The 17311-nt window shown below is 37.6% G+C and overlaps 1 protein-coding gene across 4 annotated transcripts in view; it reads left to right on the top strand.

Moving 5' to 3' along the window:
• FAM135A (family with sequence similarity 135 member A) overlaps positions 1-17311 on the top strand; it is a 672026-nt gene that overhangs the window by 139568 nt on the left and 515147 nt on the right. For 3 of the 4 annotated variants that reach the window (XM_053710421.1, XM_053710424.1, XM_053710423.1), the window contains exon 3: positions 14825-14938. In XM_053710421.1, the coding sequence (XP_053566396.1) occupies positions 14862-14938 (77 nt within the window). In that variant the 5' untranslated portion in view covers positions 14825-14861. Of the gene's footprint in view, positions 1-14290; positions 14470-14824; positions 14939-17311 lie in introns of those variants that run through there. The other variant, XM_053710422.1, reaches the window with a different exon arrangement.

Genomic DNA, 17311 nt, shown 5'->3' on the forward strand with positions numbered 1-17311 from the left:
ACACACGGTTGCGTCATTAGGGACGCGAGTGTGTCATTTCCGGTTATTTTTGGCGCCAAAAAAGTTTTTAGTTACATTGTGCATCATACTTGGCGCTAAACTTTTTCATTATTTCAATACCCCATTGATGTTTGTCTCTTGCCTTTTTCTCTATCAGAGGGCTATGCTATTTGCATTTTTTCCCATTCCCAAAACTGTCATATAAGGAAATTGATAATTTTGCTTTATATGTTGTTTTTTCTTTTTACATTTTGCAAGATGTCTCAATCTGATCCTGCCTCATTTTTCTGCTGGAACATTGCTGCCTGACATCAGTTCTACCAAAGCTAAGTGCATTTGTTGTAAAATTGTAGAAATTATTTCACAGAATGTCATTTGTAATAGTTGTCATGATAAACTTTTACATGCAGATAGTGTTTCCATCAGTAATAGTACACTGCCAGTTGTAGTTCCTTCAACTTCTAATGTACATGATATACCTATGAATTTTAAAGAATTTGTTTCTGATTCTATTCTGAAGGCTTTGTCTGCATTTCCACCTTCTAATAAACGTAAAAGGTCTTTTAAAACTTCTCATTCAGTTGATGAAATTTCAAATGACCAACAACATAATAATTTATCCTCTTCTGATGAGGATCTATCTGATACAGAAGATCCTTCCTCAGACATTGACACTGACAAATCTACTTATTTATTTAAAATAGAGTATATGCGTTCTTTATTAAAAGAAGTGTTAATTACTTTGGATATTGAGGTATCCAGTCCTCTTGATGTTAAGTCTAATAAACGTTTAAATGCTGTTTTTAAACCTCCTGTGGTTTCTTCAGGAGTTTTTCCTATTCCTGAGGCTATTTCTGATATGATTTCTAAGGAAAGGAATACGCCAGGTACTTCTTTTATTCCTTCTTCAAGGTTTAAAAAATTGTATCCTTTACCAGCAAATTCTATAGAGTTTTGAGAAAAAATCCCCAAAGTTGATGGGGCTATTTCTACTCTTGCTAAACGTACCACTATTCCTATGGAAGATAGTACTTCTTTTAAGGATCCTTTAGATAGGAAGCTTGAATCTTATCTAAGGAAGGCCTATTTATATTCAGGTCATCTTCTTAGACCTGCAATTTCTTTGGCTGATGTTGCGGCTGCATCAACTTTCTGGTTGGAGAATTTAGCACAACAAGAATTGGATTCTGACATATCTAGCATTATTCACTTACTGCAATATGCTAATCATTTTATTTGTGATGCCATTTTTGATATTATCAAAATTGATGTTAGATCCATGTCTTTAGCTATTTTAGCTAGAAGAGCTTTGTGGCTTAAATCTTGGAATGCTGATATGACCTCTAAATCTAGATTACTATCTCTTTCTTTCCAAGGTAATAATTTATTTGGTTCTCAGTTGGATTCTATCATTTCAACGGTCACTGGGGGAAAGGGAGTTTTCTTTCATGTAATTAGCAAGAGTCCATGAGCTAGTGACGTATGGGATATACATTCCTACCAGGAGGGGCAAAGTTTCCCAAACCTCAAAATGCCTATAAATACACCCCTCTCCACACCCACAAATCAGTTTTACAAACTTTGCCTCCTATGGAGGTGGTGAAGTAAGTTTGTGCTAGATTCTACGTTGATATGCGCTCCGCAGCAGGTTGGAGCCCGGTTTTCCTCTCAGCGTGCAGTGAATGTCAGAGGGATGTGAGGAGAGTATTGCCTATTTGAATTCAATGATCTCCTTCTACGGGGTCTATTTCATAGGTTCTCTGTTATCGGTCGTAGAGATTCATCTCTTACCTCCCTTTTCAGATCGACGATATACTCTTATATATACCATTACCTCTACTGATTTTCGTTTCAGTACTGGTTTGGCTTTCTACAACTTGTAGATGAGTGTCCTGGGGTAAGTAAGTCTTATTTTCTGTGACACTCTAAGCTATGGTTGGGCACTTTTTTATAAAGTTCTAAATATATGTATTCAAACATTTATTTGCCTTGACTCAGGATGTTCAACGTTCCTTATTTCAGACAGTCAGTTTCATATTTGGGATAATGCATATGAATAAATCAATTTTTTCTTACCTTAAAATTTGACTTTTTTCCCTGTGGGCTGTTAGGCTCGCGGGGGCTGAAAATGCTTCATTTTACTGTTTCATTCTTGGCGCAGACTTTTTTGGCGCAATTTTTTTTTCTGTTTCCGGCGTCATATGTGTCGCCGGAAGTTGCGTTATTTTTTACGTTTTTTTGCGCCAAAAGTGTCGGCGTTCCGGATGTGGCGTCATTTTTGGCGCCAAATAATGTGGGCGTCTTTTTTGGCGATAAAAAAATATGGGCGTCACTATTGTCTCCACATTATTTAAGTCTCATTATTTATTGCTTCTGGTTGCTAGAAGCTTGTTCACTGGCATTTTTTCCCATTCCTGAAACTGTCATTTAAGGAATTTGATCAATTTTGCTTTATATGTTGTTTTTTCTATTACATATTGCAAGATGTCCCACGTTAACACTGAGTCAGAAGATACTTCTGGAAAATTGCTGCCTAGTGCTGGATCTACCAAAGCTAAGTGTATCTGCTGTAAACTTATGGTATCTGTTCCTCCAGCTGTTGTTTGTACTGATTGTCATGACAAACTTGTTAATGCAGATAATATTTCCTTTAGTACTGTTACATTACCTGTTGCTGTTCCGTCAACATCTAATGCTCAGAGTGTTCCTGATAACATAAGAGATTTTGTTTCTAAATCCATTAAGAAGGCTATGTCTGTTATTCCTCCTTCTAGTAAACATAAAAAGTCTTTTAAAACTTCTCATTTTTCAGATGAATTTTTAAATGAACATCATCATTCTGATTCTGATAATGGTTCTTCTGGTTCAGAGGATTCTGTCTCAGAGGTTGATGCTGATAAATCTTCATATTTATTTAAAATGGAATTTATTCGTTCTTTACTTAAAGAAGTCTTAATTGCATTAGAAATAGAGGATTCTAGTCCTCTTGATACTAAATCTAAACGTTTAGATAAGGTTTTTAAATCTCCTGTAGTTATTCCAGAAGTTTTTCCTGTCCCTGATGCTATTTCTGAAGTAATTTCCAGGGAATGGAATAATTTGGGTAATTCATTTACTCCTTCTAAACGTTTTAAGCAATTTATATCCTGTGCCATCTGACAGATTAGAGTTTTGGGACAAAATCCCTAAGGTTGATGGGGCTGTCTCTACTCTTGCTAAGTGTACTACTATTCCTACGGCAGATGGTACTTCCTTTAAGGATCCTTTAGATAGGAAAATTGAATCCTTTCTAAGAAAAGCTTACTTGTGTTCAGGTAATCTTCTTAGACCTACTATATCTTTAGCGGATGTTGCTGCAGCTTCAACTTTTTGGTTAGAAGATTTAGCACAACAAGTAACAGATCATAATTCTCATAGCATTATTAATCTTCTTCAACATGCTAATAATTTTATTTGTGATGCCATCTTTGATATCATTAGAGTTGATGTCAGGTATATGTCTCTAGCTATTTTAGCTAGAAGAGCTTTATGGCTTAAAACTTGGAATGCTGATATGTCTTCTAAGTCTACTCTGCTTTCCCTTTCTTTCCAGGGTAATAAATTATTTGGTTCTCAGTTGGATTCTATTATCTCAACTGTTACTGGAGGGAAAGGAACTTTTTTACCACAGGATAAAAAATCTAAAGGTAAATTTAGGTCTAATAATCGTTTTCGTTCCTTTCGTCACAACAAGGAACAAAAGCCTGAACCTTCATCCTCAGGAGCGGTATCAGTTTGGAAACCATCTCCAGTCTGGAATAAATCCAAGCCTTTTAGAAAACCAAAGCCAGCTCCTAAGTCCACATGAAGGTGCGGCCCTCATTCCAGCTCAGCTGGTAAGGGGGCAGATTACGTTTTTTCAAAGAAATTTGGATCAATTCCGTTCACAATCTTTGGATTCAGAACATTGTTTCAGAAGGGTACAGAATTGGCTTCAAGATAAGGCCTCCTGCAAAGAGATTTTTTCTTTCCCGTGTCCCAGTAAACCCAGCGAAGGCTCAAGCATTTCTGAATTGTGTTTCAGATCTAGAGTTGGCTGGAGTAATTATGCCAGTTCCAGTTCTGGAACAGGGGCTGGGGTTTTATTCAAATCTCTTCATTGTACCAAAGAAGGAGAATTCCTTCAGACCAGTTCTGGATCTAAAAATATTGAATCGTTATGTAAGGATACCAACGTTCAAAATGGTAACTGTAAGGACTATCCTGCCTTTTGTTCAGCAAGGGCATTATATGTCCACAATAGATTTACAGGATGCATATCTGCATATTCCGATTCATCCAGATCACTATCAGTTTCTGAGATTCTCTTTCCTAGACAAGCATTACCAGTTTATGGCTCTACCGTTTGGCCTAGCAACAGCTCCAAGAATTTTTACAAAGGTTCTCGGTGCCCTTCTGTCTGTAATCAGAGAACAGGGTATTGTGGTATTTCCTTATTTGGACGATATCTTGGTACTTGCTCAGTCTTCACATTTAGCAGAATCTCATACGAACCGACTTGTGTTGTTTCTTCAAGATCATGGTTGGAGGATCAATTTACCAAAAAGTTCATTGATTCCTCAGACAAGGGTAACCTTTTTAGGTTTCCAGATAGATTCAGTGTCCATGACTCTGTCTTTGACAGACAAGAGACGTCTAAAATTGATATCAGCTTGTCGAAACCTTCAGTCACAATCATTCCCTTCGGTAGCCTTATGCATGGAAATTCTAGGTCTTGTGACTGCTGCATCGGACGCGATCCCCTTTGCTCGTTTTCACATGCGACCTCTTCAGCTCTGTATGCTGAACCAGTGGTGCAGGGATTACACAAAGATATCTCAATTAATATCTTTAAAACCGATTGTACGACACTCTCTGACGTGGTGGACAGATCACCATTGTTTAGTTCAGGGGGCTTCTTTTGTTCCGACCTGGACTGTAATTTTAACAGATGCAAGTCTTACAGGTTGGGGAGCTGTGTGGGGGTCTCTGACAGCACAAGGGGTTTGGGAATCTCAGGAGGTGAGATTACCGATCAATATTTTGGAACTCCTTGCAATTTTCAGAGCTCTTCAGTCATGGCCTCTTCTAAAGAGAGAATCGTTCATTTGTTTTCAGACAGACAATGTCACAACTGTGGCATACATCAATCATCAAGGAGGGACTCACAGTCCTCTGGCTATGAAAGAAGTATCTTGAATTCTGGTATGGGCGGAATCCAGCTCCTGTCTAGTTTCTGGGGTTCATATCCCAGGTATAGACAATTGGGAAGCGGGTTATCTCAGTCGCCAAACGTTACATCCGGGCGAATGGTCTCTTCACCCAGAGGTATTTCTTCAGATTGTTCAAATGTGGGGACTTCCAGAAATAGATCTGATGGCCTCTCATCGAAACAAGAAACTTCCCAGGTATCTGTCCAGATCCAGGGATCCTCAAGCGGAAGCAGTGGATGCATTGTCACTTCCTTGGAAGTATCATCCTGCCTATATCTTTCCGCCTCTAGTTCTTCTTCCAAGAGTAATCTCCAAGATTCTGAAGGAATGCTCGTTTGTTCTGCTGGTAGCTCCAGCATGGCCTCACAGGTTTTGGTATGCGGATCTTGTCCGGATGGCCTCTTGCCAACCGTGGACTCTTCCGTTAAGACCAGACCTTCTGTCGCAAGGTCCTTTTTTCCATCAGGATCTGAAATCCTTAAATTTAAAGGTATGGAGATTGAACGCTTGATTCTTGGTCAAAGAGGTTTCTCTGACTCTGTGATTAATACTATGTTACAGGCTCGTAAATCCGTATCTAGGGAGATATATTATAGAGTCTGGAAGACCTATATTTCTTGGTATCTTTCTTATCATCATTTTTCCTGGCATTCTTTTAGAATTCCGAGAATTTTACAGTTTCTTCAGGATGGTTTGGATTAAGGTTTGTCTGCAAGTTCCTTGAAAGGACAAATCTCTGCTCTTTCTGTTCTTTTTCACAGAAAGATTGCTAATCTTCCTGATATTCATTGTTTTGTACAAGCTTTGGTTCGTATAAAACCTGTCATTAAGTCAATTTCTCCTCCTTGGAGTTTGAATTTGGTTCTGGGGGCTCTTCAAGCTCCTCCGTTTGAACCTATGCATTCATTGGACATTAAATTACTTTCTTGGAAAGTTTTGTTCCTTTTGGCCATCTCTTCTGCCAGAAGAGTTTCTGAATTATCTGCTCTTTCTTGTGAGTCTCCTTTTCTGATTTTTCACCAGGATAAGGCGGTGTTGCGAACTTCTTTTAAATTTTTACCTAAGGTTGTGAATTCTAACAACATTAGTAGAGAAATTGTGGTTCCTTCATTATGTCCTAATCCTAAGAATTCTAAGGAGAAATCATTGCATTCTTTGGATGTAGTTAGAGCTTTGAAATATTATGTTGAAGCTACTAAGAATTTCAGAAAGACTTCTAGTCTATTTGTTACTTTTTCCGGTTCTAGGAAAGGTCAGAAGGCCTCTGCCATTTCTTTGGCATCTTGGTTGAAATCTTTAATTCATCATGCTTATGTCGAGTCGGGTAAAACTCCGCCTCAAAGGATTACAGCTCATTCTACTAGGTCAGTTTCTACTTCCTGGGCGTTTAGGAATGAAGCTTCGGTTGATCAGATTTGCAAAGCAGCAACTTGGTCTTCTTTGCATACTTTTACTAAATTCTACCATTTTGATGTGTTTTCTTCTTCTGAAGCTGTTTTTGGTAGAAAAGTACTTCAGGCAGCTGTTTCAGTTTGATTCTTCTGCTTATATTTTCAGTTTTTTTCTTTATAAGATTTAAACTTTATTTTGGGTGTGGATTATTTTTTCAGCGGAATTGGCTGTCTTTATTTTATCCCTCCCTCTCTAGTGACTCTTGCGTGGAAGATCCACATCTTGGGTAGTCATTATCCCATACGTCACTAGCTCATGGACTCTTGCTAATTACATGAAAGAAAACATAATTTATGTAAGAACTTACCTGATAAATTCATTTATTTCATATTAGCAAGAGTCCATGAGGCCCACCCTTTTTTGTGGTGGTTATGATTTTTTTGTATAAAGCACAATTATTCCAATTCCTTATATTTATGCTTCACACTTTTTTCTTATCACCCCACTTCTTGGCTATGCATTAAACTGATTTGTGGGTGTGGTGAGGGGTGTATTTATAGGCATTTTGAGGTTTGGGAAACTTTGCCCCTCCTGGTAGGAATGTATATCCCATACGTCACTAGCTCATGGACTCTTGCTAATATGAAAGAAATGAATTTATCAGGTAAGTTCTTACATAAATTATGTTTTTCTGCCTCAGGATAAAAAACCTAAGGGTAAATCTAAGGCTTCTAACCGTTTTCGTTCCTTTCGTCAAAATAAGGAACAAAAACTTAATCCTTCCCCCAAGGAATCTGTTTCCAATTGGAAGCCTTCCTCAAATTGGAATAAATCGAAGCCTTTTAAAAAACCCAAAGACAGCCCCTAAGTCCGCATTAAGGTGCAGCCCTCATTCCAGCTCAGCTGGTAGGGGGCAGATTAATGTTTTCCAAGGATATTTGGATAAATTCTGTCCAAAATCAATGGATTCAGAGCATTGTCTCTCAAGGGTATCGAATAGGATTCAGAGTAAGACCTCCTGTGAGAAGATTTTTCTCTCGTGTATCCCAGCAAATCCAGTAAAAGCTCAGGCTTTCCTGAAGTGTGTTTCAGACCTGGAGTGTTCAGGGGTAATCATGCCAGTTCCTTTTCAGGAACAAGGTTTGGGGTTTTATTCAAATCTATTCATTGTCCCAAAGAAGGAAAATGTATTCAGACCAGTTCTGGATCTGAAAATTTTGAATCGTTATGTAAGAGTACCAACTTTTCAAGATGGTGACTATAAGGACTATTCTGCCTTTTGTTCAGCGAGGACATTATATGTCCACAATAGACTTACAGGATGCATACCTTCATATTCCGATTCATCCAGAACATTATCAGTTTCTGAGATTCTCTTTTCTAGAGAAACATTACCAATTTGTTGCTCTTCCATTTGGCCTAGCAAAAGCTCCAAGAATCCTTTCAAAGTTTCTAGGTTCCCTACTCTCTGTAATCAGAGAACAGGGTATTGCGGTGTTTCCTCATTTGGACGATATCTTGGTACTAGCTCAGTCTTTACGTTCTGCAGAATCTCACACGAATCAACTAGTGTTGTTTCTTCTGAAACATGGTTGGAGGATCAATTTACCAAAAAGTTTCTTGATTCCTCAGACACGGGTCACCTTTTTAGGCTTCCCGATAGATTCAGTGTCCATGACTCTGTCTCTAACAGACAAGAGACGTTTAAAATTGGTTGCAGCCTGCCGGCACCTTCAGTCTCAGTCATTCCCTTCAGTGGCTATGTGCATGGAAGTTTTAGGTCTCATGACTGCAGCATCGGACGCGATCCCCTTTGCTCGTTTTCACATGAGACCTCTACAGCTTTGTATGCTGAACCAATGGTGCAGGGATTATACAAAGATATCACAATTAATATCCTTAAATCCCAATGTACGACACTCTTTGTAATGGTGGATAGATCACCATCGTTTAATTCAAGGGGCTTCTTTTGTTCGGCCAACCTGGACTGTGATCACAACAGATGCGAGTCTTTCAGGTTGGGGAGCTGTTTGGGGATCTCTGACAGCACAAGGGGTTTGGAATTCTCAAGAGGCGAGATTACCAATAAATATTTTAGAACTTCGTGCAATTCCAGATCTCTTCAGTTTTGGCCTCTGTTAAAGAGAGAACCGTTCATTTGTTTTCAGACGGACAATATCACAACAGTGGCATATGTCAATCATCAGGGTGGGACTCACAGTCCCCAAGCTATGAAAGAAGTATCTCGGATACTTGCTTTGGCGGAATCCAGCTCCTGTCTAATCTCTGCGGTGCATATCCCAGGTGTAGACAATTGGGAGGCGGATTATCTCAGCCGTCAGACTTTACATCCAGGGGAGTGGTCTCTCCATCCAGATGTGTTTTCTCAGATTGTTCAGATGTGGGGTCTTCCAGAGATATATCTCCTGGCCTTTCATCTAAACAAGAAACTTCCCAGATACCTGTCCAGGTCCAGGGATGTTCAGGCGGAAGCAGTGGATGCGCTGACGGTTCCTTGGTGTTATCATCCTGCTTATATTTTCCCGCCTCTAGTTCTTCTTCCAAGAGTGATCTCCAAAATCATCATGGAACAATCATTTGTGTTGCTGGTGGCTCCAGCATGGCCACACAGGTTTTGGTATGCGGATCTGGTTCGGATGTCCAGTTGCCCGCCTTGGCCACTTCCGTTAAGGCTAGACCTACTGTCTCAAGGTCCGTTTTTCCATCAGGATCTCAAATCATTAAATTTGAAGGTATGGAAATTGAACGCTTAGTACTAAGTCATAGAGGTTTTTCTGACTCGGTGATTAATACTATGTTACAAGTAAGTAAATCTGTCTCTAGAAAGATTTATTATAGAGTTTGAAAGACTTGCATTTCATGGTGTTCTTCTCATAAATTCTCTTGGCATTCTTTTAGAATGCCTAGAATTTTACAGTTTCTTCAGGATGGTTTGGATAAGGGTTTGTCTGCAAGTTCCTTGAAGGGACAAATCTCTGCTCTTTCTGTTTTTTTTCACAGAAAGATTGCTATACTTCCTGATATACACTGTTTTGTACAGGCTTTAGTTCGTATTAAGCCTGCCATTAAATCAATTTCTCCTCCTTTGAGTCTTAATTTGGTTCTAAAGGCTTTACAGGCTCCTCCATTTGAGCCTATGCATTCTTTGGACATTAAACTACTTTCTTGGAAAGTGTTGTTCCTTTTGGCTGTCTCTTCTGCTAGAAGAGTTTCTGAGCTATCTGCTCTTTCTTGTGAGTCTCCTTTTCTGATTTGTCATCCATATAAGACAGTTTTGCGGACTTCTTTTCAATTTTTACCTAAGGTTGTGAATTCTAACAACATTAATAGAGAAATTGTTGTCCCTTCCTTGTGTCCTAATCCTAAGAATTCTTTGGGAAGATCCTTACATTCTTTGGGTATGGTTAGATCTTTGAAATATTATATGGAAGCTAACAAAGATTTCAGGAAAACTTCCAGTTTATTTGTTTTATTTTCTGGTCCTAGGAAAGGTCAGAAGGCTTCTGCTATTTCCTTGGCTTCTTGGTTGAAACTTTGATTCATCAAGCTTATTTGGAGTCAGGTCAGTCCCCGCCTCAGAGAATTACAGCTCATTCTACTAGATCAGTCTCCACTTCATGGGCCTTTAAGAATGTAGCTTCAGTTGATCAGATTTGCAAAGCGGCAACTTGGTCCTCTTTGCATACATTTACTAAATTCTACTGTTTTTATGTATTTGCTTCTTCAGAAGCAGTCTTTGGTAGAAAAGTTCTTCAGGCAGCTGTTTCAGTTTGATTCTTCTGCTTTTGGTTTGAGTTTTTTTCTTTCATTTATTAGAATAAACTTATTTTTTTGGGTTGTGGATAAATTTTTTCAGCGTAAAATGGCTGTTTTTATTTTTATCCCTCCCTCTCTAGTGACTCTTGCGTGGAGTTCCACATCTTGGGTATTGCTATGCTATACGTCACTAGCTCATGGACTCTTGCCAATTACATGAAAGAAAACATAATTTATGTAAGAACTTACCTGATAAATTCATTTCTTTCATATTGGCAAGAGTCCATGAGGCCCACCCTTTTTTATGGTGGTTATGATTTTTTGTATAAAGCACAATTATTTCCAAATTTCTTTGTTGATGCTTTTTACTCCTTTCTTTATCACCCCACTGCTTGGCTATTCGTTAAACTGAATTGTGGGTGTGGTGAGGGGTGTATTTATAGGCATTTTGAGGTTTGGGAAACTTTGCCCATCCTGGTAGGATTGTATATCCCATACGTCACTAGCTCATGGACTCTTGCCAATATGAAAGAAATGAATTTATCAGGTAAGTTCTTACATAAATTATGTTTTTTTTTCTTTTGTGATTCAGATAGAGCTTGCAATTTTAAGCAACTTTCTAATTTACTCCTATTATCAAGTTATCTTCATTCTCTTGTTATCTTTATTTGAAAAAGAAAGCATTTAAGCTAAGGAGCCAGCCAAATTTGGTTCAGTACATGGGCAGCACTTGTTTATTGGTGGGTGAATATATCCACCAATCAGCAAGAAGAGCCGAGGATGTTCACAAAAAATGGGCCTGCATCTAAACTTACATTCTTGCTTTTCAAATAAAGATACCAAAAGAATGAAGAAAATGTGATAATAGGAGTAAATTAGAAAGTTGCTTAAAATTGCATTCTCTATCTGAATCACGAAATTAAAAAATTTGGGTTCAGTGTCCCTTTAATAATGCCAACTGGCTGGCAAAAGTTTCTGTAGAGAACACTGTAAATATAAAGCAATACTCATTTGAGTTATTGTGGAGATAAAAGCATGAGATTAAAATCCTCCATTTTATAAAAGTAAGAGCAATATAATTATTGTACAGTATAGAATATTAGCAAAACTAGGGAAGTATCCCTGCTTGCTTATCCCCAGAAGTACTCAGTATACATTGTTACCAATGCTCCAGGGAACTCTGGGTAAGATATTTACATTAGATATGCAATATATTTTGCTTCCAAAAAAATCTATTAACCTTAATTATAGAAGACAGGGACTGGCAAATTTATAACAGACTTTGGAGCCAGACTGCATTTTGAAGAATCGGTTACATATAGAAATGTATATAACTATAGAACTTGACAATAGATTTTTTTTATTATTAATAATATTACTGAATATTAAAAGTTCCATATTTCTTAATTTATACACCAAATTTTTAATAAGATAAGGCAGGAACATGTTTCTACTAAAGCTCAACAATCCTCATGAATTTTGTCAGGGATACAGATCATATGAAATGAAATCCCCATTTGGTTCAGAAATATAGAACTTTAAATTCATGGTAGGTCATAGGTTATTTTGCATAAAAATGCAACCAAATTGCACATATGTTCAAATTACGTTTTCAGTACTGGATGATCATGTTTTTGCTGTTTTGCTTGTTTCTTTCTTTTTTCCCACATGGACCTGTATTAGGGTTGCCACCTTTTGCCCAGAAAATTTGTGGACGTGGAGAGGGTGTGTCTAAGGGCATAGCTTGGGGCGTGGCTTCTCACAGCCTCAAATTCATTATGAAATATATATATATATATATATATATATATATATATATATATATATATATATATATATATATATAATATATATTATATTATATTTACACATAATTAAAGGGACATGAAACCCAAAAATGTTCTTTCATGATTCAGATAGAGAATGCAATTTTAAACAACTTTCCAATTTACTTCTATCATTTAATTTGCTTCCTTCTCTTGTTATCTTTTGCTGAAAGGTTTATCTAGGCAAGCTCAGAAGCAGCAGAGAACCTAGGTTCTAGCTGTTGATTGGTGGCTGCATATATATATTGATTGTGATTGGCTCACCAATGTGTTCAGTTAGAAACCATTAGTGCACTGCTGCTCCTTCAACAAATGATACCAAGAGAATTAAACAAATTAGATAATAGAAGTAAATTAGAAAGTTGTTTAAAATTGTATTCTCTATCTGAATCACGAAAGAAAACATTTGTGTTTCATGTCCCTTTAAGCCCCCCCCCCAAAAAAATAAAAAAATAAAATGACCAAACCAATTTGAAAAAACAGCAGACACAGCCAAGTGTTACAGTTTCTCTGTGACTGCACTGCACTTGTTGGCTTAGGGCCGGCCGGGGCAAGGCTCCAGGATTCTTTCTAAAGGCTGCTGCTGCTGCAGAGGACCTACAGACGGAGGTGGTGGAACCACAACGGTAACTGGCTATGTTTCGGCATGCTGCCCGCGGCCACCGCACCACAACACCTGCCTCTCTCTGCAGCAGGATGTGACGTCAGGACTCCCCTTCTCGACCCTCTTCCCCCCTCCCACTGGACTCCCACACCATCCTCCGTCTCTCCTCCAGATTCCACCTACCTGTTTTTTTTTTTTAGTAACCCCGGGCTAAGCGCTCCTCTGGCCAGCTAATATTTTTGTAAAGTCTGTGCTTGCTGCGCCAGGGGATCGCTCAGCCTGGGGCATTTGAGGGTATTTCCCGGACATGAGTCACAAAGCATCAGACCGGGACTGTCCCGGTGAAACCGGGGCGGGTGGCAACCCTAACCTGTATTGAGTTTAGAAGGTGTTGTCACTCATGGAATTAAACTACTTCTGTGTTTGCTTTAGTGAGTGATAGGACAAATCACCCCTCTCTGTGTGTGTACGAAAACATACAGTATGCTTGCCCATAACCCCACTAACAACTTTGAGTGGAACCCTTGATTGCCAGTAGCTTATACAACAGTGATTTAAAGGGATATGAAACCCATCATAATTCAGATAGAGCAGGCGATTTTAGATAACTTTCTAATTTACTTCTATTATCAAATTTTCTTCATTCTCTTGGTATGTTTTGTTGAAAAGCAGTTGTGTATGGTTAGGAGACAGCCCATTTCTGTAGCACCAGAACCAATTTAAATTTGACAATGGAAGTAAATAGCAAACTTTTTTAAAATGGCATGTTCTGTCTGAATCACAAAAGAAATGTTTTGGGTTTCATATCCCTTTAAGCCTTTGACTGCCTCATTACTGGTTTGATGTCGTCATTCGTGTACAGAACTAGGCCCTTTCCTGTCTGAGCTGTGCATTGTAAATTAAATTTAAGTGGAGTAGAAAGCTAAGCCCCTTGTTATTATTGTCTGTTTCCCTTAAACACCTGACAGGCAAGCAGAATTGACGAGTTATTGTACCTGTGTAAGTCACAAAGAAGAGCGGAATCATCACCAATCGCGGAATCGGTATATATTAGTACAGCATTACATTACTTTATATATAAAGAACAAAAACAGCAAGTTGCATGGATTGAGGGAAGTGTGTGACCTTGGTCTTGTGGCACAGCTGCTGCTAGTTTTGCTTCAGAGTACGTTTACATTGCTGTGGTTAGTTACATTTCCCATTGGAAAATATGCTCTCCTGTTACTATAATGTCAGAGCAGTAGGAATGCCATTCACATGTCATTTTACCTTCACAATGACAGCTTGTCAAGACCATGGTGGTAAACCTATGATTAAAATGTGCTGTCCTGACCAGGAACAGGGGGAGGAGGGAGAAGCAACTGAGGATAGGAACTGAAACTAAGATGACAAAGTAAAGGAAGCCAGCTTGAGAGCCAAGGCAGAGAAACCTAGGGAAAGAGCCATGTACGTCCGTCTGTAGGTCACTGGTGGCCTGAGTCAGCAGTGTTTTATTGCCAATGCAGGGGACACTAGAATGACATAGCATTAAACATTGTTTATTACATTGTTTAATCTGTTACACTGTGTGCTCAAGCAGTGGCATCAGTATTCTAAACCTTTTAACTCCTTGGTTGCCAGTAAGGGCAGCAACACACCTGTAAGTTAACATGGGAATTTCCTTCTTTATCAATATGTTAACAGATTTATTTTTTCTGTGAATTGATGTAGTGTACTGTTGTGTAGCTCTGCAGAATATGGTGGCAGCCAAGATTATTAATAGTGATAATAATTATAATAATATCAATAATAGTTGTTGTGGAATACTTTGCAGGCCTTACTGGCATTCAGGCTATATATATATATATATATATATATATATATATATATATATATATATATATATATATATATATATATATATATATATATATATGTAGCGTATCTAAGCTTTTTGTTTTACTCTTGTGCAGCCTGTCTTAAACTTAATATTTGTTTTCCTTTTTTTTTTTTAGTCACTAATGTGATTTGGTGTTTTCCTGTGGAGTCAAAATGAGTGATGTCCAGGCGACAGTTGAATTTTCAGTGGAGCTCCAAAAATTCTACAATGTGGATTTATTTCAGAGAGGGTAAGTTCATATTGGCTGTGGTTTGTGTTATATTGAAATAAGTCATAAATAATCATTATTAGAAATGTTTTATATGAAAACATGTTAATTAGATAGTTGCACTTGCTCATACCGAAAGTCAGAAACATTTTTGTTAGTAAATGCATCACATGTACTTACTGCTAGTAAATAAACAGCACACTGTAATCCACGAGATCTGCTATCTGCGTATACACACCTGTAGATATTAAACTGTTCATAGCAGGTCCCTTCTATTTGTTTAGCCTTATCTGTGTTATGTATCTGTATTTATTTATTTTTACTACAAATTTGTGTCATTTTGTGCCCCTGCTTATGGAATTTGGCAGTGCTTTATAAAGAAATGATTACAATACACACATCGAGTCTGGTATTTACTGTACAATTGTATTTAATTCCCCAAAGCAGTGTGTGTAATATGTACAGATATTTAGTTCTAGGTGTTTAAAATATTAGAAAATAAGACTTTCCAAATTTTTTTTTTTTTTGAGAGCAAGTCATAGGAGGACTAGAAAGAAAATGGTCTAATATATATTCCACATAGACGTACATAGTTTTATCATTCAGAAATATTAAAACAGCAGAACATCTAAAATATCTATAAAAAAGGAAGATATTTTAAAGTTGCACTTCAGTTCTAATATATCCTGTGTCTGAACTAAATGAATGGAATTAAGAGGGTACGCAATGAATAATTAAATTATCGTTTAATTCCGAATGCCCTTACTGCATAGTTAGCTTGGTGGGCTAATTGGAAGCCCAGATCCATTCTTGTAGCTTTGTTCAGCCAAGTGTATAATTCAAGACTTAAAGGGACATGAAACCCCAATTTTTTCATTCATGATTCAGAAAGAGCACTCAATTTTAAATAACTTTCCAATTTACTTCTATTATTTAATTTGGTTCCTTCTCTTGTTATCCTTTGCTGAAAGGTTTATCTAGGTAAGCTCAGGAGCAGCAAAGAACCTAGGTTCTAGCTGCTGATTGGTGGCTGCATTTTTATACTGATTGTCATTTACTCATCCATTTGTTCAGTTAGAAACCTATAGTGCATTGCTGCTCCTTCAGCAAATGATACCAAGAGTATTAAGCAAATTTGATAATGGAAGTAAATTGGAAAGTTGTCTAAAATTGTATGTTCTACCTAAATCATGAAAGAAAATTTTTGGGTTTTATGTCTCTTTTTAAGGTATTTGAATGACCATTTTATTATGTAGAAAAAACAAGTTTTACCTGCCCTCACATACATCAGCACCCAGGGGCATTCACAGTGAGCTTGTGTGAACATTCCTTTTCCTATGTGTGTGTCTTCATTAAACTTTCAGCTTCACATACCACAAGCAAGTTTACACAAGACTTCACAGCTGGTAAACGTGGCACCGTCTGCATGGGTAAAATGGGTTGTTACCCACCCAGCACTTTCTGACATTTTTCTTTTTTTCAAAAAAGAATGTAACTTGTTTTCTTAAATAATACAACATGCCAGCATTTAGCTATGCAAATATGTTTTTGTGCGCACATTAGATGTGCTGCCAGTCTCTAAACTAGTTTTTAAATGAAATGAATGCCATATTGTCACAGAAACATCACTAGGTGTTCAGCATATTTAGAGAGGTCAACTGTACATAAGACCAGTGTGAAGGAGAATATAATAATAAGGCATTAATGAATGCATTGTGTTCTTAATATTTGTTTCATATCCCTGAACAGATTAAAGTCTGAATATATATGACCCTTGGGCGATTTGTTTAGTTATTTTTTATTTATTGTGTTTACTTAGGCAACCCCTGAAGGAATAATCTGTGTGCAGAGAGTAGGCTGTAGATGTGTATATCGTATGTGAGCATGAATTCCCCATACAAACTAACTAAAAAATTCTATTGTGTGTTTTTTTTCTAAGGTTTCATAGTGTGTTAATGTAAATCCCCACTGATTCCTAATCCTCTGCTTTTGAAATGCACTGAGCATTGTAGAGTGCTGCTTGGATATTGTGGCAATTTTCTTTTAACTCCAACGTTAAATCTTTTCTTGTGCATTAAATAAGCAGAGCATATTGTTTCCTGCAAACAGCATAGCTCACATGCTGAATTAACTTTAGCTATTTATCTATATATATCTAGATTGCTGGATTCTGTTGGTGTGAGTGCACAAGGGCCGGACGCAAGCGGCCTTATTCTGTTTATGCTCAGTAAAAAAATAAAAACCACTAGCGCTGCCCTTAGAGATACCTGAATAGAGTAGAATCTGCTCTGTTAATGAGTGGACTTGACACTGGCTACGATCATCACGTGTTTATCACGTCTAGGAGGCTTCTTGCATGACCATACACAATTTATAAAAATGACACTTTTTAAA

The sequence above is a fragment of the Bombina bombina genome, chromosome 4, assembly GCF_027579735.1.
Source record: "Bombina bombina isolate aBomBom1 chromosome 4, aBomBom1.pri, whole genome shotgun sequence".
NCBI classification, from domain to species: Eukaryota; Metazoa; Chordata; class Amphibia; order Anura; family Bombinatoridae; genus Bombina; species Bombina bombina.